Below are 24382 nucleotides of genomic sequence, written 5' to 3'. Positions count from 1 at the left end.
CCCTGCGTGGGAGGCAAGGGCCTCGGAGCACTGCGTCTGTGGGTGCTTGGGGAGGAGGAGGGCTGGTGGGCAGGGATGTTGCTGCGGTGCTAGCCCTTCCCCGCACCCTGGCTCCCCAAACACTCAGCTCCTGCCCTGCCCTGCCCTGCCCTTCTCTTCCCCAGGGCCCCTGATGGTGATCGTGGAGTTCTGCAAATACGGCAACCTCTCCAATTTTTTGCGTGCCAAGCGGGAGGCCTTCAGCCCCTATGCAGTAAGTGGGCACCCTCCAAGGGCCAGAGCTCTGCAGTGAGCCAGTGGGGTGCCAAGGTGGGCTGGGGTGATGCCTTTGCTGTAGGTGGTAGGCCCCCTTCAACCCGCTTTGTGTATCGCAGGAGAAGTCCTCCGAGCAGCGAAGGCGCTTCCGTGCCATGGTGGCGGGCGCCCGGGCTGAGAGGCGGCAACCCAGCACCAGTGAAAGGGCGCTCTTCACGAGGCTGCTGACTGGCAAGGGCAGGGCGGAGCGGGCCCCTCCAGCCCCAGAAGGTAAGAGCCTGACTTCCTTATGCTCAAAATGTGGCAGGCACCATGATACTTCATGGTCAGGGGACAGTGGCATAAGCTGACCTGGAGCCTTCCTGGTGGGGCTTGTATGGGAGCAGGGTAATGGGTTTGCCTTAGGAAAGCAGGACTGATGGGGGGCGGTTTTCATTGAAGCTTTTAACATTTGCTTTGGGCCTCCCTGGATGAGCAGGAGTTTTCCCTGCAGACAGGGAGGTGGAGCAGATGCAGCAGGTGCAAAGGTCCGGTGGTGCAGCAGTGCTCACTGACCGGGAAGCGGTGGCGGTGGCAGAGTGCAGACCGAGGGCAAGAAGAGATGCAGCAGGGGCTGGGTGAACAGCCTTTGGGGTGGTGCGGAGTTTGGGGATCACAGAGGGGACCCCCCTGAGCCCGCCTTGCTCCTTTATACAGCCGAGGACCTATGGCTGAGCCCGCTGACCATGGAAGACCTTGTCTGCTACAGTTTCCAGGTGGCCCGAGGCATGGAGTTCCTGGCCTCCCGCAAGGTGACTGCCCCGCAGGCCCTTCAGAGGGGAGAAGGGGACCCACCGGCACGCCATGACGTGAGCGGTCCCGACTCCCTCCACAATGACCCTGAGGTTGAGGTGCGTTTCTCCCACTTGGTGGAGAAAACTGAGCTCATGTGGAGGGGAGATGATTCCCCGGGATTTCCAGCCGGTCAGCAGCAGAGCTGGATGTGGAATCAGAGTTTGTCCCACCTCACAGCCTCCTTGGCTGTCCCAAAACCTCCACAAGCCCCCCACACGGCGAGTCCTGGGGGTGCCCAGAGATCCAGGGTGGAAGGAGCAGGGCCTCCCCATGGCCGTGGCCATGGCCTTGCCCCAGGGGCCTTTGCTGACCTCCCCTTCCACGGGCTCGTGCCCCCAGTGCATCCACAGAGACCTGGCTGCTCGCAACATCTTGCTGTCAGAGAGCGATGTGGTCAAGATCTGCGACTTCGGCCTGGCCCGGGACATCTACAAGGACCCCGACTACGTTCGTAAAGGCAGTGTGAGTGCAGGCCAAGGGTCTCCGGATGGGGGGAGCAGTGCGGGGCCCACCCTGCTGCCCACAGGGAAGGTCTGAGGGCATGCAGGGACCCAGGTGACCTGCGGAGCGTCTGAGGCAGGCCGGTGGGGATGGAACCGAGGATCAGGAGCCACACTCCCTCTGCCGCCTGCAGGCCCGGCTGCCCCTGAAGTGGATGGCACCGGAGAGCATCTTCGACAAGGTGTACACCACGCAGAGCGACGTGTGGTCCTTTGGGGTGCTTCTCTGGGAGATCTTCTCCCTGGGTGAGTGCAGAGCAGGGCGTGGGGCGGGGACTGCGGGACCGCAGGTTCCAGGCCCCACCAGCCCTGTGGTGCAGGGGCCCGGGCAGCACGGGGCACACAGCCCCAGTCATTCTGAGAGCCCCTGTGACCCCCATGCGTGGGCCACCCTAGCACCTCTGGGGGGTGCTGGACGAGCCCCAGCAGGTCCTCCACAGTCCCCCTCCGTTGCAGAGCCCTTTCTCACCTGCTGTGGGGATTCAGCTGCTGCTTCCAGGGCCAGGAAGGGACTTCAGGTGTCTGGGGGCTCACTCTGGGGGCTCGCCTGTTTATGCAAGCCCCATGTGGGAGCCTGGGCCCTGCTGGGACCAGGATGAAGAAGCCCCTACACTGAGGGGAGGGGAGCAGGCAGTGAACCAGCGGGTTGAATGCTGTTACTGAAGGGAGAGCCCGGAGCACCCAGGGAGGACACGTGCTGTGAGCCAGGGGCCCGGGAGGCTGGGCTGGCGAAGGGGTGTGGTGAGGCAGGTGGGCCCAGGAGGACAGAGGCTAGGGCCACGGTCCCTGAGTGTAGGAGGTGGGCAGGGCCAGGGTCAACAGATGCAGTGAGGGAGCAGAGGTGGCCCTGGCAGCTCCTTCGGGCCTTTCAGGGCTGAGTGAGGATCTGGAATTTCTGTCTAAGGGGAGCTGTGTGGGGCTTCACACAAGGCAGGGAGCAGCCTGCCTTGAACTGCTGCATGGCCTGCTGCGGGCAGACAGAGGGAGGCCCCAAGGCCCCTGGCGATCCGGGAGCCCTATTGTTGCTGATTCGGCTGGAAAGCACCAGTGCCCACCACAGGCCTTACAGGCAGGGCAGTGCCAGGTTCCTGCTGGAACCAAATGAAAAACTGGCCCTGGGGGAGGGGAGCGCCTTGCCCAGGCCCTGCGCAGAGCTGAGCAGGGATGAGCACCCACGGTGGCAACCAGAGCAGAGCAATTTGGGAAACTGGGCGGAGCAGCAGCTACCTGCTTCCCACCCACCTACCCCCCCATTCTTGCTGCCAGGAGCCTCCCCGTACCCTGGGGTGCAGATCAACGAGGAGTTTTGCCAGCAGCTGAAAGAGGGCACCCGGATGAAGGCCCCAGAACTGGCCTCTCCTGCCATGTGAGTCTGCTGGCCAAGCAGGCTTCCGGGATGGAAGGGGGCATGCAGGCAGGGGGCAGGAGCAGGGGGTTGGTGCAGGCGGACATGGGAATGGAAGCTGGCAGGCGGGGGAGGGGGCAGGGTCCGCCAGTGCTGGGTGCAGTCCCTCATACCCAGTCCAGCCTTGCCTTCCCGCAGACGCCGCATCATGCTGAGCTGCTGGTCCGGAGACCCCAGAGAGCGGCCTGCGTTTTCGGAGCTGGTGGAAATGCTCGGGAACCTGCTTCTGGGCGGGGGCCCACAGGTGAGCCCCTCTCGGCCCTCAGGGAGTTCCTTGCTCTGAGCAGAAGTGATAGGTTCCTCCCCCTCCACCCCCAACAGCCCCACCTCCTGTTCCTCTGCATCTGCCCTTGCCTCACGTGTCCCTCCCCTGGGTGCTCTGGGACCTGGAGCAGGGCAGGGAGACGTCCTGCCCCTGGGCACTTGGTGCCCAGTTGTGCCTCAAGAACAGGGTAGGAGGTGCTGGTGGTGGTCCCTGGGTGGCCGAGCCGGGCGCCCTGGGGAAGGTGCTCTGGCCGAGCCCCCTGCAAGGCCTCAGAGCGCAGCCCTTCTAGGCCCAGCATGCCTGCAGTCCCCAGGGCCTGGGTGGTGGGGGGCCATGGTGGCCCTGACCCTGCCACCTCTCCTGTTCCTGCTCCCAGGAGGAGGAAGAGGAGGACCACACGGCACCCTGTGGCTTGAGCCTAGAGGAAGGCAGCTTCTGGCAGACGTCCACCACGGCCCTGCACTCTGCGAAAGCTGAGGCCGCCGAGGAGGGCGGCTGGCCGGGCCCCTTCCGGCACAGCATGGTTGCCAGGTCAGGCGCCCTCCCTGGGTCCAGGGGCTCCCCCGGTTGGAAGAGGACAGTGTGGACGTGGTGTCTCTTATCCTCACTAGTCATCAGGGAAAAGCAAACCACAAGGACTCGAGAGGCCGCTCTCTGCCAAGTTCAACTGCAGAGTGCTTCTGACAGCAGAGCCCCACTCCCCAGTCAGCCAGGGGCCCTGCAGGCCCGTGGCCTCCTCTTTGCCCCTCAGCCCTTCTCTCTGCCCTCTGTCTTCCCTGCACTCCGGCCTCTGCCCCCACTCTCCAGTCCAGAGGGAGCGCCTCTGGGGCACGGTGGCCAGGCCAGCTCCACTTCGCCTGAGGAGAAAAGGGAGGGGCAATGAGTTTCCAGGGCCACTGACAGAGACCCTGGGAGCAGGGTGGGCCCCCACTAACCGGAGCCCAGGACTGAGACATAGTCTGGGGTCCCAGAGGTCCCTCTTGGTGGCTGTTCGTGCTCCACACTCCCACTGGCCTTGCTGAGGGCCCTGAGACCCTGCCCACCCACCCCCATGAGAAATAGGACCAGGCCTGGGGACAGGAAAGGCCCTCTGGTTCTCACCAGGCTCCTTCCATGAATGGCTTGACACACATGCAGATGCACACACGCATGTGCACACACATGTGTGTGCATGTGCCAACCAGGCGGGGGCTTGCAGCCCTGGGACCGCTTGCCACTGGCACAGGGCAGTCGTCCTGGGGGGGGCCTCCCCGTCTCTCACCTCAGCTGGCCGGCAGGTCCACTCCCCTCTGCAGCGGCCTCTCTGCGGAGAAGTGGGAGGGTGCCCGGGAGGAGCCTGGGCAGCACTGCAGCCCCAGACCTGGGTGCTGCTCGGCAGCAGACGGGGTGGGAGAGGTGGCCCGAGTCCCCCGGAGGGCACTGTGGTGCCCCCCTTCAGCACCGTTTGCTCCCCACAGATACTACAACTGTGTGGCTTTTCCCGGGAGCTTGGCCAGAGGGGCGCAGACCCAGGGCGCCTCCAGGATGAAGGCATTCGAAGAGTTTCCCATGACCCCAACCACCTACAAGGCCTCCTCGGTAAATGCAGGGGGCGTGCGTCCCAGCTCAGGGAGGCAGACATCAGGGACGCCTGGGGCCTGGGTGCTCCTTCAGGGCCGGCCTGGCCACCCCCCCCCGCCCGGCGGCTCTCGCCCACACCCACTCCCCTCGCACAGCCCCGCCCTCTCCGCCAGAGTGGCCGGTGCCAGCGCCTCTCAGCCCCAGCTTCGGGACTCCGAGAGACCACGGGCCGAGATGGCCTCCCCACGCACGCCCCGGACGTCCGGGGCTGTGGGGAGGCAGAGGGCAGGCCCGGGCAGCCTGGACGTCCTGGCACAGTCTGCGGAGAGGAAGGCCCTGGGAGGCCCGGCCGCCCCTCCGGCCCCGCCCACACGCGGCATCGCGGTGTTCTGTCCCTAAACCTCCACGGCCGCCCCGGCGGGGACAAAGCACGGAGCTGCCCCCTGTGCTTCCCGACGGGGCTGATGCCCGGGCAGCCCGTCCCTCTGCCGGTCAGCAGACTCCCACAGCCCCAGGGGCCTGTGCCCAGGCTGAGTGGGAGCCACTCCCCAAGGGGGGACGCAGCTTAGAAGCACCTGGCCCTGCCCACGGGTGCAGAGAGGGAGCTCTCTCACCTCCCCTCGCCGGGCGGCACCCACCTCACCGCTCCGGAGCCGGGAGGGGGCGCTAGTGGGCGGCTGCTCAGAGCAGAATCTGGGGTCTGAGGGGTCTTCTGGGCCCGAGGGGGCTCTGGCACCAGGGAGTGCGTGGCTGTGCACCTGCCCCATGTCAGTGGCCTCAAAACCATGCTGCAGGGACAGGGACCCCCTAAATCGCTTGGTCAGACCACTTGAAAATCTTACCTGAAGCAACTCAGTTTCCTGTATTTTTCCGTCTTCCTCCCACACCATGTGGCTGGGAAGCCCTTTTGCCCGCGTACTTGGTGCACAGATGTGGCCGGTTCTGCCCCCTTTACTCTGCAAGCCCAGTAAAGCCAACGTGAAATGAACGTTTAAACCACTGCAGACGTTCTCTCTTTTTCTGGCACCAATCCAATCAGGTCATCGTAGTTTCATTTCGTTTTCCCTACACCTGGGAGGTTTGGCCTCTGTCACCACACCCTTGGTAAAATTGCTGGAGCCACACCTGCTAACAGGACACCTCCTTACGCCAGCGAGACTCTCCAAAGAGATGCAGCAGGCAGGCCGTTTTCCTCCTCACCCTTCGATGAAGAGAAGCAAGAGGTGTCTCATGGGGACAATTCATAGATAACTCAGTAGTTCTTCCCATGGAACCCAGCACATAGCTTTACACCATTAGCCAGAGACTGGCCCCCTCGTCCCACAGCCAAGCCCTTGCCACTCTGTCCTGCTGGTCCCAGGTCACCTCCCCTGGAAACCCCGAGGCTCCTCTGTGCTGGGGGAAGGGGGGGCAGCCCGTCCAGCGGGGCCTCGCTGCGTTCAGGAACTGTGGGGGTGCCATTCCCATGTCCCCTCATGAGTTCCGCCCTGGCCTGGAGGCTCTGGACAATGCCCTGCCTGGGTGGAAGCAGGCCGGGAGAGGGGGCGGGGGGGTGCAGGGGAGGGTTCAGGGGAGGGGCTCGCCTGTGAGCAGTCAAGGCTGAGACCTGAGGAAGCCAAGAAGCTGCGCCTAGAAAGCACGCCTCCCAAACGCCTGGCGGACTCCCAGCACGGAGCAGTTCCCTGCCACTGACCCGTTAGTTACATTTCTCAATTTATGTAAGTGCTTAATTTCCTTAAGTCCGATGAACAGAGCTCTTTCAGTCCAATTCTGAAGNCACCTTCCCCATGTCAGTGGCCTCAAAACCATGCTGCAGGGACAGGGACCCCCTAAATCGCTTGGTCAGACCACTTGAAAATCTTACCTGAAGCAACTCAGTTTCCTGTATTTTTCCGTCTTCCTCCCACACCATGTGGCTGGGAAGCCCTTTTGCCCGCGTACTTGGTGCACAGATGTGGCCGGTTCTGCCCCCTTTACTCTGCAAGCCCAGTAAAGCCAACGTGAAATGAACGTTTAAACCACTGCAGACGTTCTCTCTTTTTCTGGCACCAATCCAATCAGGTCATCGTAGTTTCATTTCGTTTTCCCTACACCTGGGAGGTTTGGCCTCTGTCACCACACCCTTGGTAAAATTGCTGGAGCCACACCTGCTAACAGGACACCTCCTTATGCCAGTGAGACTCTCCAAAGAGATGCAGCAGGCAGGCTGTTTTCTTCCTCACCCTTCGATGAAGAGAAGCAAGAGGTGTCTCATGGGGGCAGTTCATAGATAACCCAGTAGTTCTTCCCATGGAACCCAGCACATAGCTTTACACCATTAGCCAGAGACTGGCCCCCTCGTCCCACAGCCAAGCCCTTGCCGCTCTGTCCTGCTGGTCCCAGGTCACCTCCCCTGGAAACCCCGAGGCTCCTCCGTGCTGGGGGAAGGGGGGGCAGCCCGTCCAGCGGGGCCTCGCTGCGTTCAGAAACTGTGGGGGTGCCATTCCCATGTCCCCTCATGAGTTCCGCCCTGGCCTGGAGGCTCTGGACAATGCCCTGCCTGGGTGGAAGCAGGCCGGGAGAGGGGGCGGGGGGGTGCAGGGGAGGGTTCAGGGGAGGGGCTCGCCTGTGAGCAGTCAAGGCTGAGACCTGAGGAAGCCAAGAAGCTGCGCCTAGAAAGCACGCCTCCCAAACGCCTGGCGGACTCCCAGCACGGAGCAGTTCCCTGCCACTGACCCGTTAGTTACATTTCTCAATTTATGTAAGTGCTTAATTTCCTTAAGTCCGATGAACAGAGCTCTTTCAGTCCAATTCTGAAGAATGAACGCACCCAGGGGCCACCCTCAGGAATTGGGTTCGAGTCTCGCATAGCTGATGCGTGGACGAGAAGTCCAGACAAGGCACTGAGAACACAACCCAGCTCCTGCAGGACAGGCACCCTCGGGAGTGGAGATGCCCCCGGGATGTCCTAGTGGTCAGCCCTGAGCAGGGATCCCCCGGAGCAGGTCCTCGTCCCGTGGAGATGCAGGCGGGTGGGCCCCGGCCAGCTGCCACTCGTGCCCACTGCCCCCCCAGGTTGAGAGGGTGTCCTCTCCAGAGGGTTCCATCTGAGTCACCAGATTCGCTCCCAAACTCACCAGTTCGCTGCCTGGGGTGCTCTGTTCAAGAAACTACACGTGGTAGTCGCAGGTAGTTGACTTGGCAACAAGTAAAGGAGATGGCAAACCCAAATCCTCCCCGAAGGGAGGCTTCGCCCCTGCATTGGTACTCTATTTGGTCAGTTGCACCGTGACTTCTTTTTGCAGTTGTCTACATTTACCTGGTGTGAGTTCCTCTCAAGCTTACCCTATTTACCCGCGTCTGCAACAATACTGTGCTACACTGTAACGTTTAGCAAGAGCAGCATTTAGTAAGGGCTGTTCAGACCTTGAGGCCCCTGTCCTAACACCCTGATACATGCATGGCTGTCCTGTAGGTCCCCCAACATGGGGAATTCTAGCCTTTGCTGCCTCTGGAGCACTGGCAGGCGTAGCTCCCAGGCCTCAGTTTCTCTGTGTGGATGGGTGATGACCCTCTGCCGTGTGCTCTGAGGAGGGAACAGATGCCCATTCCCTGCTCACCAGAGGTGTGAGGTTGGCAGCCGTGCGGTGCTTGTGGCCCCATCCTGCCCAGGGTGGGCACCTGCAGCCAGGCCTCAGAACCTTGGCTTGTTCTCTCCACGTAGGACAACCAGACGGACAGCGGCATGGTATTGGCTTCTGAGGAGCTTGAGCAGCTGGAGAGCAGGCACGCAGAAGCAGCCGGGCTCAGGTAGGGCTTCCCGAGCCCCCTCCCTGCAAGGGGTCCAGGGGCTGGGCCGGGCCTGCGTGTTCCTGTCACTTCCTTACCCGAAACTTTTCATGGCTCCCTATTGCCTTTTTGTGGGTTCAAAGCAATGCACTCTGGGACACCAGGCCTTTGGCCACTAGCCCCCACCGAAGGAGCACCCTCACCCTCCCTGTCCAGCCCCAGCACACCTGGGCCTGGTCCCACACCTCTCTTCCGTTTGGCAGATGCTCGGACACCACCTCTTTGTAAAACCGAGTGTGACTCTCCATGCCCGGTGTGTGCGCACGCACAGCCCTCCCCAGCCAGGGTAGGCCCCCGCCACCCCGGGGCCCCCAGAACGTTGCCCGGTGGCCTCTGGAGCCTGGCAGATCGTGTGACCTGGACACGGCTGGCGTTCTGTTTTGATAAGAATACAGTGACAGAGAAATCCTGTACCGTGGGTGCCCTGCTTAGAAGGGGAACACCACTTGCCCAACAAGATACCCCCCAACACTGAATATTTAAACTTTCGATGCTGCAGATAAAATGGTTTGGTGTCTGCTGGTTCACTTCATCAGTGCGCGTGCCTGCGGCTGTGTGGCCGGCGCCGTCTGCGGTGCTTCTCGGAACAGGGCTCTCTCCCGCTCGGCTCACACTGCTCTGAGCCCCCCTGGACCGGCTGCCCAAAGCCACCTCGCCTTCCTCCCATGCTGTTCTGCATCAGTTTATATGTTGTCACCACACGTATTTATTTGTGCCATCAGCAGAGTTGATGTCCTTTCCCCTCTTTCTGGTCGGTGATTTATGACCTTTACAACCTGACCAAGGTTACCGATGGTCGTCGCTACCCATTCGGTGCCCTCAGGAACTCCAACTTGGGGTACAGTGAATGAGAACACTTTGTTCGGTGCGAACAGCTCAATGAGGAAACAGCACGGCCATGAGAGAGCTCAGTGATGTCGCGGCTCAGGCATGCAGCAGCCCGTCCCGCGTGGAGCGGCAGGGCTGTGAGGAGGCCCCGGGCACGAGGCCCCTTCCGGGCCAGACAGCTCCACTCTGTCCCGCTCTGCGCGCCTCAGTGTTTCAGCTCCTGCAGGGGAAGCAGCCGTCTGCAGCTTTGGGGGGGGCGGGGGGCAGGGGAGGTGAAGTGCTCTGTGAACCAGAGGGGAGCTGACTTACCTAGAGAGAAGTCCCCGCCCCGGGGACCAATGAACGATTGGTTCATTCTCAGGCAAATGAGGATTTTTAAGTCCTCCCAGTTCAATTGGTCCAAAAAACACAGTCCTGTTTGGTTGGGGCGGAGCCTCTCAGGGGTCCTCCTGAGGGTGCTGAGGGGGCGTGGCTGCACAGCCCCGAGCAAAGCCTGGGGCCTGCAGGTTGAAACCCTCCTGGGGACTCCTGGGCGCGGGCGCAGCGCAGGGGGCGCAGCGCAGGGGGACCGTCCAGTGCCGGCTTCTCCGTTTGCGTGGAGGCCCCTGAGCAGCAGCAGCCGCTGGGCTCTGCCTGTGACTCTGAGCCTAGGAGCCCTTCCCGACAGGGGCGTTCGTTCTCGGGGTTCGCACCCACTGTCGGTTATTTTCCCCCCGCAGCCTGTAAAGGCAGAGTCTGTGGGGCTGTGGACACTGGCATTTGTGGGGTCAAACACCCGGGAATAATGCAACTGAATGGGGCGCGCTGGCCTCTGTTTTTGTTTTACTGATTCTATTGAGTGACCCCTATTAGTGACCTCCTCGTTTGGGGGAAGTTATTGCCAATTGCGTGGACAGGAATAGTTTTACCTAATGCCTCTTTACCAAACAGTATTTTACCTCTCAAAAAGAGTAATTCAGTGAGACGGGAAGGGGAAGGTAGCTACTTAAATTCAAGTGCCCACACATGGAATGAGGCCTCAGAGCCTGTGACAGAACCAAGGAGAGAGACCCTGGTCAGAGCCAGCATTGCCCCGCTGGGCCACGGCGAAAGAGAGGGAGCCCCGGGCCGCGGCCATGGGCCAGGGAGGTCAGGAGGGGTTGCGTCCAAGCAGGGAGTGCGGCTTTGGAGGGCAGGCACCGCTTTGGAAGGGCAGTGAGCCTCCCGTGCTTGGTAGTAAAGGAAGAAGCAAATCACCAACGATGAGAGTCCTGCGGAAGCAAAATCACACCGAAGATCCAGAAGACAGACACACACCCGAGGGAGCCATTCATCGCAGAAGCTCCCTTTGCAGGGACACGCTGCGTGCTGGCGCCCTTTGGCAATGTCAGGAGGAGCCACAGAGAGGGGCGGCAGGTCCTTCCCAGGGGCAGGCACTGGGCTGTGGAGGGTGCAATGGGCACGTGGAGCAGGAGCCTCAGAGGGCCTGGGGGTGGGGGAGAGCTGGGCGTCCATCTCCCTGTCCCTTCCTGTTTTCCGTCCACCACTGGTCAGCACGCACCCCCGGGGAGGTAACTCACCCTCATTCCCAGCTTCCTCTGGCCACTCAGGACGCCGGCTCCCGTGCCCACAGCGGGGTCCGGCATCCGAGCCTGTGGGCGACAGGAAGGGCCGGAGACCCTGGGCTTGGGTTCGGTCAGCAGGGCAGCGGCCAGGAGGAGCCCGCGCGCCCAGCGAAGTGTCCTGCTAGTTAGTCCCTGGCGGCCATATGACAGGCTGCGGGACAGGAGTAGAGCCTTTGGAAAGAAGGACGCAGCTGAAGGAATTCACGGTGCCACCAAAGATGCGGGGCTGATGCGAGACTGATGTGGCATTCCTGAGCGAACACGCGGAGGAAGCCGCCCCCACACCCAGCGTTCTCCACGGGCCGCGTGCTGCGTGGCGCAGGAGGCCCAGCGCTCAGTCCACACAGGGAGAAATAAGCTTCGCCCACACAGAGGTAGTGTGAGCACTAAAAAGAAAAACGGAATACAAACTTTTCAGTAGATGTAAACACTCAAAAGCACGAAGCAGAGAGAAAAAAAAAAAACAGTGACAAAGGCTCCAATGGGACTAGAACTTGCAGACAGACACGCAGCTGCGCCAGGAATCGGAAGTGCAGGCACCTGCAGTGGGGAGACACCGCAGGGGGGCGAGCAAACGCAGTGGAGGGGCTGCTGCGTGGCGACCAGGGCAGCCAGGGCACAGCAGCTGGGGGGAGACTTCCCGTGGAGGACACAGACATGGACACGAAGAGAGTCAAGAAAATAAAATACAAATGTTTAATAAAGAAGTAAAAAGAATAAAAAAGAAAGTGATCTCAAAATTCGTAGAAAATGACCCAGAATGTACACAATTGGAGTCTCTGAAGAAGGAAATGTGAAGAGTAGGATAGAATGAAATATTTTAAACGTGTAATTCAAAGTATGTCTTCTGAAGGAAAGAAGGCCTGAGTCTGCATCTGGGAAGCCGGCCCAGCCAGTAAACCCTGCGGCACAGCCTCGCTGAGCTATTGGACTGCAAACATTCTGGAAATTCGGGCAAAAGACTGACCCATGAAGAAGAGGAATCAGGTGGCATCGAGTCTTCCAGTAGTTTCCATGCAAAGCAAAACCAAAAACGAAAGTGGCATTTCCCAGGAATTCCCGAGACAGCACCAACTGGGGATCGGTCTGGTTGCTCCGCAACCAGAGCTGCGGAGGGAGGGTCATAGGGCATCGGAGAGGCCGCACAGTGCGGCCCCTAGCGTGGGAAGCTTCGGTTTCATTCTGAGGGTGACGGAAAGCTCTCGCAGGGTCTGCTGGGAGGAGAAGGACGTCTTCCAGCAGCAAGGGTCTCTGAGGCCTGGATGAGTGAGAGGGGAGGGTGGGCTGGTGGCTGGCACACTGCACAGTGATGGACCTGACCCGGAGAGAAGGGCCGGGATTGAGTTCAGAGCAGGCAGGGTTGTTGGGAGGTGGGGGAGGGAGGAAGCAAGGATCCCCGGGTGCCTGAGCCATGGAGCCAGCACTGGTGCCCTTCACGGAGTTGGTGAGAAGCAGGTTTGGGGGGCCGTCCCACCCCCTGGCCCAGGATGGAGAAAGCCCTGGTGTTTGCCAACAGTCGCTCCAGTCTGGTGGGCGCTGTAAGTGCTGCCTGCGTGTATTTCCATATGCTTCGCGCGCACTAAAACTCAGGTGTGTCTGGTGATTCCAATCGGACCGCCCAGGTTCAGTCCCTAGTCCCCTCATTCCCTGCTGACACCATCTTCCCTGTCTCGGCAGCTGTAAAGAAGCCGGCTGGAATGTGGACGTGACCAGGGCACACCCTGACCTCCAGGGGCGGCGGCGGCGGCCCCACCAGGGGGCACAGGGAGGCCAGGTGTTCCGTAACAGCGAGTACGGGGAGCTGGCAGGGCCGCCCCGGGAGGGCGAATGCACCCTACTGGCCCATGAACCCTTCTCTGCAGACAGCCGCTACTAAGCAGGCTCTGGCAGGCAAGGCCCCAGGGGCCCCAGGGCCCCAGAGAGCAGGCCCAGTGGGCAGTGGAGGGCTGGAGGCCTGGGCTGAGCAGGCTTCTCCTTTGGTTTTGCTGGGAGGTGTCTCCACCTCCCTGTCTACCCTTTCCTAGCTATGCAGAGCAAAATCCAGGCTCCAGGGCTCCCAGAACCCACCACCATACCTGCCCAGGACTTCTGCATGGACCCCCCCAGACCCTTCTCCCTTTCCTATCAGATTGATTCCCTTTAGCTCAACGTCCACAGGGCCCAGCTCTGGACCAAGCACACCCAAGAGAGTGTCCCTTTGATTGCCTCGCCCTCACTGGGGGTGGTAGCTTGATCCCCACTTCTGATGAGGAACTGGAGGATCTGACAGTCCCAGACGATGAGGGCAAAGCTGGTCCCAAGCTGTGGCCTCCCAGCCCCTCCCCAAGGCTGGTCTTTGAGCAGCCCTTCCATCCCCGGGGAGGCCCTTCCTCACTTGCCCCTGCAGGGCTGGAGCAAGGATGCTGGGTCCCCGCTCAAAGCATCAGGGAGGAATTGTGTGTGTGTTGGGGGGTCCTCTCCTGAGCCCACCAGCAGCTCAGTCACAACGCACCCTCCCTTTGGGTGAGAACGATTCTGCAGATTATTTTCATTAGAACTTGAGAAACAGCTGCTGTAAAGAATCCACTTTTCAAAACTTCCATCTGAAGGGAACCCAGGGAAGTTCGCTCTGAATCTGGATGGTTCTCACCCCCGATCCCCAGTTGGTGCCGAGACAGCAGACGCAACCCAGGGGCCTCCGGAGAAGGGTCTGGCCCCGCCTGCCCACCTGGCCCAGGACCAGAAGCGGCAGCAGACAGATAGGCTAGAGCAGCCCCGTCCCCAAAACGGCTTGGTCCTTCCCTCCGGGTCCTGGGCCTGCCCCGGAGCACCTCCCAAGCTGTGAAGGTCCTTCTGAGAGGTGACCACCGAAGACGCTTCCAGGCTGGCCCAGAGGCCCCCGGCCCTGCTCCATGCCACCAGGCAATCAGCAGTGTTCGTGTGGCCTCCGGGGGACCCCATCTTCTGCCCCCGGTGTCTGCCTGACATCGGTGCCCCGCCAGTCAAGCCTCTGTTGTCAGAAGGAGCAGCCAGGATCCTCTGGAGGCTGGAGCCATTCTGTTCAACGCCCCCAGCCCAGCTCCCACTGCCCAGGCCCCAGCCCCAGAGGGAGAAAGACTGTCCTCCCAGTTAGCTCCTCAGAGGCTGACACGGACCCGAGCGAGGCACGAGTGGCTTGCAGGACAGGCGCCGTGCAGCAGCAAGGGTCCGCCCACAGACACCCCCCCCCCATTGTGTATCGTTTCCTAGGATACGCACAGCGCCCGCAGGTGTGACTGACCTTCACTTCCCCACTGGGCTTGCTCCTTGATGTCACCTGACTGCGAGACTTGGGTCTCAGGTGGAGGAGCCACGCGAGGGACGCAGGCGCAGGGCGTGGCCCGCCAGGCCCCACCCTGGGCTGCTGCAGGCACAGATGTGCACCGAGAAGAAAACCTCCCAGGCCCCTGTGCGCCACGTGCTCCGAAAAGCTCTGAAATATTTAACAAAAGATAATAATAAATTTGATGCCAGTCTTTGAGTTACACTGAATGGGTTCTCAGTGAAGTCCCAGTTCTCTTCGAAGCTTTAATTTCAGCATTCCTCCCCTCGATCCGTGTCAGACCCACGACACTACTGGACAGGCCACCAAAGGAAAGGGCAGCAGCAGCAGCAGAGCCAGGACTCCCCTCTCCCAAAAGCCACCAGCAGAGGGCGCCAGGACACCCGGGAGCGCCCATCCTGCGTTTGAAGCGCTAGGAGGGTGCTCCCCTATCTACTTTACGTCTAAAGGGACGTGACACTTTGCAGGCAATGGGTCTGGGACCACAGCCCAGGCGGGGTCACTGCGACCAGCTCCCCACATCTCCCCACGTGAAGCAGGTGCCTGTGATCACTCAGGGTGCCCAGAGGGGGACCGTGCAAGCCCGGGGTCACCTCCCCAGACTCCGAGGCCCGGGCTGAGCTGGACCCCGGTCTCCATCCCCACCCAGGGAGCCGAGCCCCAGGCAGCAGAGTGTGGCGAGGCTGTCAGGTCTGGGCCCCCTCTCCTCACGGGCAAGGGCTGGCACAGCAGTGGCTGCCGACGGGGCTTGGCACTGGCCGTCTGCATGTGGCCTTTGAATGCTTCCTGGGAAGGGCTGACCCAGCAGCAGTCCCAGGGGCTCAGAAGGGAAAGCCAGCAATGACCCCTGGACAAGGCCCCGGCTGCAGCCAGGCGCATGGGGCATGGGCAGGGGCTGTCAGCACAGTCCCACGGGCAACAGAACCCCAGCCAAGGTCAAGAGCCAGAGGCCACCCTGTGGGCCAGGCCCTGTGCCTGCCCCACCCCGGCCTCCCTAACTCCTCTGGGGCCTGGGGTCTGCTAGATGCCTGCCCCACACCCCACCCACTGACCCGTGGTGTGAGACTCTGGTGGGCACGAGAACTGCCCTAGGCATCAGGCGGGGTCCCTGGGCCTGCTCTGAGCCACACATAGTGTCCTGGGCCCTGACAGAGTCACTGTCCCCCTGGGAGCTCACAGGCCAGAGACCCTGTGCGGGAGGAAGGGGCTGCCAAGGCCAGCTCAGGGGGCAGGAGGAGCCAGGACAACGAGAAGGAGGGGGCAGAGGAGAGGTTGGCAGGGCCCGTCCCAGAGGGCCTGGAAGCCCCGACTGGGAGTTTACTGGAAGCCCAGAGGGAACTCAACTCAGCCACCCACTCCTCCCTCGGACGCCTTCTCCTCATCCACCCATCCCTGCATGCACCCATTGCTCCATCCACCCATCCATCCACCCATCACTCCACCCATTGACTCACCCAGCCCCCCACCCCCCACTCACAGACACCCACCCCGACAAGCACCCTGTCAGTGACCACAGAGACGACTTGGGGCAGCAGCCATTGAGGATAGGGAAGAGGCATGCTCCGCTAATGCAGGGTCTTCAGTGAAGACAACAGGTTGGGGAGGTGAGAAGCCTGTTTCTGTTTCTTTTTCTTTAATTGATTGCAGGGAGAGGGGAAGGGAGGGAGAAAGAGAGGTAGAGAAACATCGATTGGTTGCCTCTTGCACACGCCACAACAGGGGACTGAACCTCGACCCAGGCGTAGGCCCTGACCGCGACTCAAACCCACGACCTTTTGGTCTGCGGATGACACCCAGCGCACACCGGCCAGGGTGGGAAGCCTGTTTTGGGAAGGATCCACACTGACGTGCTGTTAGTAGGGGAAACACACTCCTCGTAGGAGACCCGCCAGGGAGTTCTGGAAGGCAGTGAACATCTCTGTGCCCCTCACAGATGTGGGAGCTGCTGACTGCAGCCGGCACGGCCCGGCATGTCGCCGTCCCGGGCCTCAGTGGTTGGCATGTGCCACTGTCCTTCAGAGTCCGAGATGAAGGGAGAGAGCCCCCTCCATTCTCCAGCTGCAGCGGAGACGGCGTCGTGTGCCCCAGAGCACGTGAGGGTGTGGGGCATCGGAAGGGGCTACTGCAGGGGCGGAGGGAAGAACTCACGAGAGCCCGGAGGGGAGAGACTCCAGGGGGTTGGGAGGCGACGGGGCAGCCTCCGTGAAGGCGGGCAAGGCTCCCAGGGCCATGTCAGCCCTGCTCCGGGACCCCGGGGCCCAGGCCCCTCCCGAGTCTGTCAGCACTGCTGTTGTGCAGCTGGGCCACCAAGCATGGTACCCTCCCGCAGAGAGGTCTGCTCTTCTTCCCAAGAACAGAGGGGGCCTAGCCCCCTGGGCACAGCCAAGTACCACGGCCCCTTCTGCAGCCTCTCAGGAATAGAAGTGACAGGACAGACCGCTGCTACACCCTGGGGGGTAGTGTGTGGGATCAGCTTCGAACAGGTCCCACTTTGGGGTGGCCATGAGTACATGGCTCTGTGGTAGGGCCGTGGTCTGGAGTCTGGGCTGGGACACACACCCCTCACCTGGCAGGTGGCTCCTCCCAGCCCAGGTGTCTTCCGGTCCTGAGCCCACCAGGCCTGGGAAGAGACCCAGGGGACCTTGTAAAGGTCACCGATGTTCTGAGCTACATTTCTTCCGTGGGAAGGTGACACGACCCACACCCCCCAACCCCGCTGCAGTTAGGGAACCAGCGCTGGCGGCACCTCCAGTCCATGGGGGGGTGGGATCCCACCCACGCCCAGGCTGACACACACACGTAAACTGGACCTAACTGGGCAGGACATGGCTTGGCCAGCACAGCCACTCAGAGTAGGGGATGCCATGAAACCTCGAGGGAGGCCCCAGGGGACAGCAGCCCATCGCCCTGAGCCTGCACCTGCCCTGCCTATAACCCCGAGGAAGGCAGCTCTCTGGAAACATGGGCTTTCGGTCTGCCCTGCAGTTCAGCTGTGCTTTCCAGTCACATTCGCCTGGGGCCCCCACAGCAAACACCACGTGGGCAGCGGCGGACCCTGCCCCCACCCCCCAAGGCAGGGCTCTGGTCAGGGAAGGGGCAGAAGGAAGTGCTCCCAGAGCCAGATCAATATTGACCCAAGTGAAGGTACCCACAGAGGCAGGAAGAGGACACGCTGTGGATACTGCCCAGAGCCCCAGGGCCCAGATGACCGAGCTATGAGGAAGAGGAAGGAACTGAGGTGGGTGCTGGCAAAGTCACGGTGTGACCCCTGAGCAGGGCACCAGCTCTGCACCTGGCAGGTGAGCCCGGCCACCCTCACGCTTCAGCCCTGACCCTGGCCTGCTCCTCTCAGGGCCACGTCCAGGCTCCACAGAGAGCTCTGCACATGCCCCCGGGCCCACCTGTCCTCAGGGTGATGACTCGAGGCTGAAGGGTGGGTCTCCTCTTGGTTGCTGTGCTGCTGGCCCGGAAGGACTTCCCTGGGAGGGTGGCTGTGTGGCTGGGCCTCCCCAGAAAAGCTACTGTGGGGGCTGTCTGCAGGCTGTAGCTAGAGGGGGCTGTTCCCAGGCCTGTGTGGGCCCGGGCCACTCGGGGTAAAACAGGAGCAGGTAGTGCCTGAGTGACCCTGCAGGCCTGTGCCGGACCCCAGGCCGTGGTGCTGCGCAGGGCCGGCCACACCAGCCCCAGCTCCAGTGGCCGAAAGGAGACACACCACGAGGAGTCACCAAGTGGGCATCGGGGGGCCTCCAGGACGGCAGGAGAATTCCGATGACGCTCAGCAGCCAGGCTGATCGCCAGGACCAGGGGCCCACAGGTGTGGCCCAGAGCGGCCACATCCTCATGACCAGGGAAACTGGGGTTCTCGGCCACAGAGTGGACTCAGAAGCAGGCACGTGGGTCTGGCAGGGAGAGAGAGAAGAGGCCAGGGAGTTCCCAGGACCTGGGGGGTGCCTGGGGGTGCTGGTGGCCCCAGCTAGACACAAAGGGTTTGCTGGCCTTGCTGCCTGTGTCATGGAGTGGGGACAACTGCCACACACCCTCTGGAGGTGCTTGTTGACGTCAGCTCCACCGGAGGCCTGGGCTGCAGCTGCTGGCACCGGCCTCGGCCGCACCCCCCGCCAACACTGGCTCCCAGGGCCCGTGAGCCCTTTGGCCCTTTCACGGCTCCGTGTGGTGTTGGGCTCACGCCCAGGGGCCACCGACATTCCCATCTACTCCAAGCACCTTCTTCCCGGAGTGACAAGCCAGGGGCCCGTGTTTGCTTTGGCACCAAGGAGGCCCTGCAAACACTGCCCAGGACAGGCTGGCTGTGAGTCTGCAAAGGGGCACCTCGGGGTCAGCCCAGCCTCTCCCCAATGGAGGGAAGTGAGCAGCAAGGACTGGGGCCCCCTGTACCCACTCCCCGCATCGACTGGTGGGGGCACCCACCCACCTGGAACGGAAGTCACCCAGTTTGGGGCGGGGTGGGCTTAGGAGCACCCCGCAGCTACCCAGGATCAAACTCCTAAACCTGGGCCACCGTTAACAAAGTCTCAGCAGAGGCGATGCTGTAATTATCTTTTTTTTTTTTTTTTAAATTTTTTTATTTAATTATTTTTCAAGTACAGTTTTCTGTCTATTGTAATTATCTTGAGATGAGGTTATAGTCTCGATCATCCGGTGCACCCTGAATGCAATTGCATGTGATCATAGAGAGGCCGAGAGAGAGTTCAGAGACGGAGCAGTGCGGGAGGGGCGCCCTGGGACCACCGAGAGAGAGACTGAAGTGACGTGGTCACGGCCAAGCAGAGCAGGGCCCCCTGGAGCCCAGAGGCTGGAGCCCCTGGTGGGAGCTGAGCCTGACAGCCCCTCAGTCCCAGCCGGGTGACACTGGCCTGTGGCTCTAGCACTGGAAGTGTTCAGGCCTCGAGCGTGTGGTCAGTAGTTAACTGCCCCAGGACACAAATGCAGAGGTGTCCCGGGTCCACGAGGCTGGCCGCTGGGCTCGGCCTGCCCCCCAGCTGTCCCCAACCCTGCTGCGGACAGTTCAGAAGGGGCGGCATGGAGGCCTGGTGTGGGGTGAGGGGCTGGGCCAGCCTGGACTGAGTCCTGGCCTTGACCATCAAGACTCAGGAGCCAAAGACAAGTCTTTTGGTCTCCTTGGTGGAGAAACAGGGACACATTAAGACACACTTTGCTGGGTAACGGGTGGGGAGAGGGGATGTACTTGTGGAATCAGAAATTTGGGGTACATGTGAGGAGGCCTACCTCACTGCCCAGGTTCATGGTGTGCCAGAGTGGGGGTGGGGTTGTTTTAGAGATAAAGAGGCCCAGGAAGAGGACGCTGCGGGGACCCCTCGGAAAGCCAGCACTGCTGCGGACACACAGCTGGCCGCCTCCACCTGCTCCTGGCCTCTGGCTCCACCCTAGTCGTCCTGCCTGCTCAGTGGCAGGAGCCCCAGGTCGGCTCCCAGCACCACCCCCTGCCCTGATGGCTCAGGCCTGGCGTGTGGCAGCTCACTCCCAGGCAGGGCTTGATCCGGAGGGGAGCAGCCCCACCCAGCACCCCCACACATGGTTCCTGAAGAATGTCTGACTCTGGTCCCCAGGACGAAGGGAGACCCCAGGGGTCTGAGGTCCCTCAGCTGCATCCCTGGGAGCTGCCCATATGGCCCCCAACCTCACACTGGTGGGGACCACGCCCCTTGCAAAGACCCCTGTCCCCAAATTTCAAAGGGACAAAGCACAAAGGAGAACATCCCGGCCCCCTCCCCACCTGCACACACACACACTTAGAAAGCTTACTGACAATTCTCCACGGCCCCACAGCTTCTCCTGAGAGCAGGTGTCCCCACCAAGCCGCGGGGGGCGGACGGCCGCGCAGGGCCTTGGCAGCTCTGCGTGCGGCCGGGTGGTGCTCAGAGACTCGCGTTGCCACAGGAAGGGGCAGGGGGCGGACATGGTCCTGGGTTCCCGCCGGGATGAGCTGCTCCTCTGCATCCACGCCGTCCTCATCCCCCCTGTGCTGACGTCTTATCACCCCCAAACCAGCCTTCACCCCGGGGGAGCCCTGTGGCCACCGCAGGGCCACAGCAAAATGCCTGGGCCTTCCCAGGATCCAGGACCTCTGCCCTGGGGCTGGGGGGGTGGGGAGGCAGCCCATGAGGCTGCCCTCAGCGGGCAGGAGAGCCGGGAGCCCTGCGGAGAGCAGCCCTAGGGGCTCTGGGCGGGCGCGGGGGTGCTGGAGACCCCTGGTGACCCGGGTTGGGGCTGTCCTGGGACTCTCCCTGAAAAGGCATGTCCCCTGGTAAACCATGTCACGGGCTAAGTATGTTTTGCTCTGCAGGTGACAGACGTGTGAAACTCATGCCAGGACTGATTTCAGCCCTGGCTGGCAGGTCAGTTGGTTACAGCACCATTCTGATAGGCCAAGGGTGTGGGTTCCATCCCCAGTGGGGGCACATACAGGAATCAACCAATGAGTGCATCAGTAAGTGGAACAACAAATCGACATTTCTCTCTCTCTCTTAAAAATCAATCAAGAAAAAAAAAGACTACTTTCAAAGATGGAAAATGTCCCAGGTCTTTCTGTTGGTGCTGATAGCTGCCCACGGCCCCACCAGGGAGGCAGCCAGGAGGCCCAAGCACCCGACCTGCACGGCCTCCCCAGGACCAGCAAGAACAGGGAGGCCCCACTGTATGATCCTCCCAGGCCCTGGGGACAGGGAGGGCCTGGGGTCACAGCCCTGCCCCTTCCTCCCCTCCACACACCCAGACTGTGGAGGCCAGGTGGGGCCAGGCCAGGAAGCTCATGGGCAGGGCAGAGGCCTGGGTGGGTCCCCTGCAGACGAAGCCCAGCCATGCTGCGTCCCTCACAGAGGACCTGGCCAAGAGGAAATCCCGCACCCTGGGCAGGTGGGGGACTTGAACTTCTCAGGGCCCACCAGCCTGAGCAGGAAGTTGGCCAGGGCTTTGTCTATTAGCTGAGCAAACAACACCTTTCTCAGGAGCACCGGCTGGGGGAGGCCCGGCCCTGGGGAGGGGCGAGGGTGGGGTATATGAAGCCCACAACGCCAGGCTCTGGGCAGCACATCTGCGGTTCCAGGAGCATCCCCAAAGCGCCCGGCACCATGAAGCTCACCGCCGCCTTCCTGGTGCTCTGCGTGGCCCTGCTCAGCCAGTGCAGTGAGTGTCTTCCTGCCTCAGTCCCCACTGGTCATGGGCCCTGAGGCCCCAGTCCAGCCAGTCTTGACCCTGTTGCTGCTGCACTGAGGGCACCAGGCCCCTCAGGCCAGTCCTGTGGGGTCCCCCGCCTGAGCCCTCAGGCCTCCTCTCACACCTCTACCTGCCCCAGTTTCTCTTCCTCCCCTGACTGCAGGCTCTCCCAGCCTTGGGCTGGTGTGAGCCCTGGCCTGGGCAGGGAACATTGCCTGCCCTCTGCGTCACCCTGCAAGGCACAGCCTCGGTGTCCCTCCTTAGGAAGCCTGCCCAGGCCCCCCTCAGGGGGCCTCTGACCCTGTGTGCAGCCAGCTCCCTGCTGGGCCACAGCACTCTTCAGTCATTGAGTGAGGGGGTGGGTGGCCAGGGGTGCTGGCAGGTCTCAAAGGCCCCGGTTCCCTCCTGGAGGACAGGGGCCCTCAGCAGTTCTCCTGGGAGCCTGGGCACGCACAGGTGGGCAACTCTTCTCTGTTGTGTTTGCAGCCACAGCCTTCTTCATGGGCTCGAGGATCAAGCCTGAGGTCCCGGCTGTGCCCGTCCTCGCCCCTGCCCTGGAGGCTGGGACAGGGGCCCTGGAGGCTGGAGCAGGGGCCCTGGAGGCTGGGGCCGGGGCCCTGGCTGGGGCCGGGGCCCTGGCTGGGGAATTGCCCGTTCCCTCCCTCAACAGCTTCAGCCCCGTCATGCTCCTGAGGCTCTTGCTGACCAGCCTAGGCATTCCGGTGCATCATCTGGTGGAGGGCTCCAGGAAGTGTGTGACTGAGCTGGGCCCTGAGGCTGTGGGGGCCGTGCAGTCACTGCTGGTAAAGGGGGCACCTGCCACCCCGCTGTGTGCTCCGCCCTTCCCCATGGAGGCACGCCCTCCACTCCTGTAAACCCAGGACAGGACTGCCTTTTCCCCACCCCCGGGGGCTCAGTGGCCTCGGGTGGGAACCAGGTGGGCCAACATCTAAACCATGTGGCACTGCAGAGGGCCCAAGGGGATTCGGTGGGGACGCGCCCGTCAAGGGGACATCACCCATGCCTGTCCCAGCAGAGCAGGCAGCATGACCCGCACAGAGACCTGGCCAGGGCATCAGTGATGCCTCTCCCCACAGCCCGCAGCTGCATGGGCCCCCCTGCTCCGGGGACGCACTCACTCTTGGCTTCTCCTTTCAGGGAGCCCTGACGTTCTTGGGCTGAGCAGCGGCTGAGTATCCCTGCCTGGGGGCAAGATGCCGCCCCCTTCAGGCCAGCACCCACACCAGCCCCAACCCCGCACCCTTCCCTCCTCTCAATAAAGTTAAGAGCAGCTCTGGGCTGATGTCTTCTTGCTTTTATGCCTGTCCTGTTCCGCCCATGCTGTGAGCCATGGTGCTGCAGGAGGAGGGGCCTGGGCCCGGACTGGGGAGGGCTGGAGAGGGCCCCCACTCCTCAGAGGGGCCGTGTGCCTGGTCTAGGTGTGCGTGCGTGTGTGTGTGTGTGTGTGTGAGAGAGAGAGAGAGAGAGAGAGAAGAAGAAACTACTGACACTGGCCTGGGGCAGAGCCAGCAATTAGAGGAAACAGACTGGGCAGGTATCAAGTTAGATTTAGAAACTAAATCGAGAACTTTTTTTGCCATTATGGTCTGTAATGGTTTATGAAGCACGGGAATTATCCAACTTTTGAGGAGTGGCAAGAACTCTCCCAGCAAACAAAGCCCTTTGTCACTAATATGTGCAAGTGTCTTCCTCCCTTACTCCTGCTTTCTCCCCTGGAAGGGGCAGGGCTGAGGGATGCAGCAAGTCCACTGAGGGCGGGCGTCCCTCTGGTTCAGGGGCGACGCCACTGGCTGCGACCCCTTTGCTCTGCCAGAGGGCCAGGTGCTGACCCTGGTGCTGGTGGGGCGCCCAGACACGAGGGTCTGCCTCGGGGAGCACGTCCCAGGCAACGCCCGTGCCACTGATGAATGACAGCCCTATGAGAAGCAAGCGTCCCCTTCAGGTTTCCCAGGCAGGCCCGTCCCTGTCTCACCTCTCAACACCTGAGGGCAAACTGAATTCATTTTTGTCTATTTTACATTAAAGCACAGGTCTGGCCTTGTTCTGTTCAGGGATTTAATTTTTGGGCCATTTTGACACATTCACAGTCAAACTGCAACAGGGAGGCCACTTAAACCCAGATTCCATCTGAATCTCAAACTAAAATCAAGTAAATTTCACCGTCACACGTTGCCCTGGGACTCTCACCGGTCCTACATCTGCAGAGCTCTGGTCTGGACTGAGACCCAGCAGTGTTGCCGGGTGGCTGTGCCTCTCTGGGGAAGAAGGACAGGACCTGGCTCGTCCGTTGCTGTCAAGGTGACCCATCCGGGCTCTTGGCAGGTTGTGTGGCACGAGTTTCACAGGTGACGCCCTGGGTTAAAATACTCGGCAAAACCACCGAAGCACGTTGTTGCTACAGGAGCTGCCGAGCCTGCTGGTGGGCTGGGGGCCTAGATGAAGGTCCCGTCCTGAGATGGCCCAGCCACTGCCCACTGGGGAGCCTTCCCAGAAAAACCCTAGAGAGGAACTCTTCCTGCCTCCAAGAGGAGGAAGACCAGGAGCACTGAAGCCTGCAGGTTACCTGCCACCGCACCCATCCCACTGTGGGCAGGTTCCTGAGGAGACGAGACCGACCGTGATCATGGGGAAGGGGAGATATGGGGGAGAGAAATAGATTTAAATATTTCATTTCGCCACCCTGGCCAGGTGACTCAATCAGTTAAAACCTCGTCCTGGGGGACAAAGGGTTGCAGGTTCGATCCCCAGTGGGGGCATGTGTGAGAAGCAACTGATCAATGTTTCTCT

General features: G+C 61.6%; 2 protein-coding genes across 6 annotated transcripts in view; both read left to right on the top strand.

Annotated features, from left to right (window-relative positions):
• Positions 1–14582, top strand: part of FLT4 (fms related receptor tyrosine kinase 4) — a 39688-nt gene extending 25106 nt beyond the window's left edge. For 2 of the 5 annotated variants that reach the window (XM_037058043.1, XM_037058041.1), the window contains exons 20-30: positions 165–253; positions 375–525; positions 952–1046; positions 1429–1551; positions 1724–1835; positions 2856–2955; positions 3133–3238; positions 3636–3790; positions 4717–4837; positions 8523–8608; positions 12757–14582. In XM_037058043.1, coding sequence (XP_036913938.1) covers positions 165–253; positions 375–525; positions 952–1046; positions 1429–1551; positions 1724–1835; positions 2856–2955; positions 3133–3238; positions 3636–3790; positions 4717–4837; positions 8523–8608; positions 12757–12955 — 1337 coding nt within the window. In that variant the 3' untranslated portion in view covers positions 12956–14582. Of the gene's footprint in view, positions 1–164; positions 254–374; positions 526–951; positions 1047–1428; positions 1552–1723; positions 1836–2855; positions 2956–3132; positions 3239–3635; positions 3791–4716; positions 4838–8522; positions 8609–8850; positions 9619–12753 lie in introns of those variants that run through there. The other 3 variants (XM_037058040.1, XM_037058039.1, XM_037058042.1) reach the window with 2 other exon arrangements.
• A 6849-nt stretch (positions 14583–21431) lies between these two features.
• SCGB3A1 (secretoglobin family 3A member 1) lies at positions 21432–22872 on the top strand. Its single transcript, XM_037057997.1, has 3 exons — positions 21432–21544; positions 22061–22377; positions 22733–22872. Exons 1-3 carry the CDS (start codon positions 21490–21492, stop codon positions 22754–22756), a joined length of 396 nt encoding a protein of 131 aa, XP_036913892.1. The 5' UTR covers positions 21432–21489; the 3' UTR covers positions 22757–22872.
• Positions 22873–24382: the final 1510 nt, after the last annotated feature.

Source organism: Sturnira hondurensis, unplaced genomic scaffold (genome assembly GCF_014824575.4).
Source record: "Sturnira hondurensis isolate 20B ecotype Veracruz unplaced genomic scaffold, ASM1482457v3 Scaffold0009776, whole genome shotgun sequence".
In the NCBI taxonomy this organism is placed as follows: domain Eukaryota; kingdom Metazoa; phylum Chordata; class Mammalia; order Chiroptera; family Phyllostomidae; genus Sturnira; species Sturnira hondurensis.
This window is presented reverse-complemented; position numbering and strand designations above follow the sequence as displayed.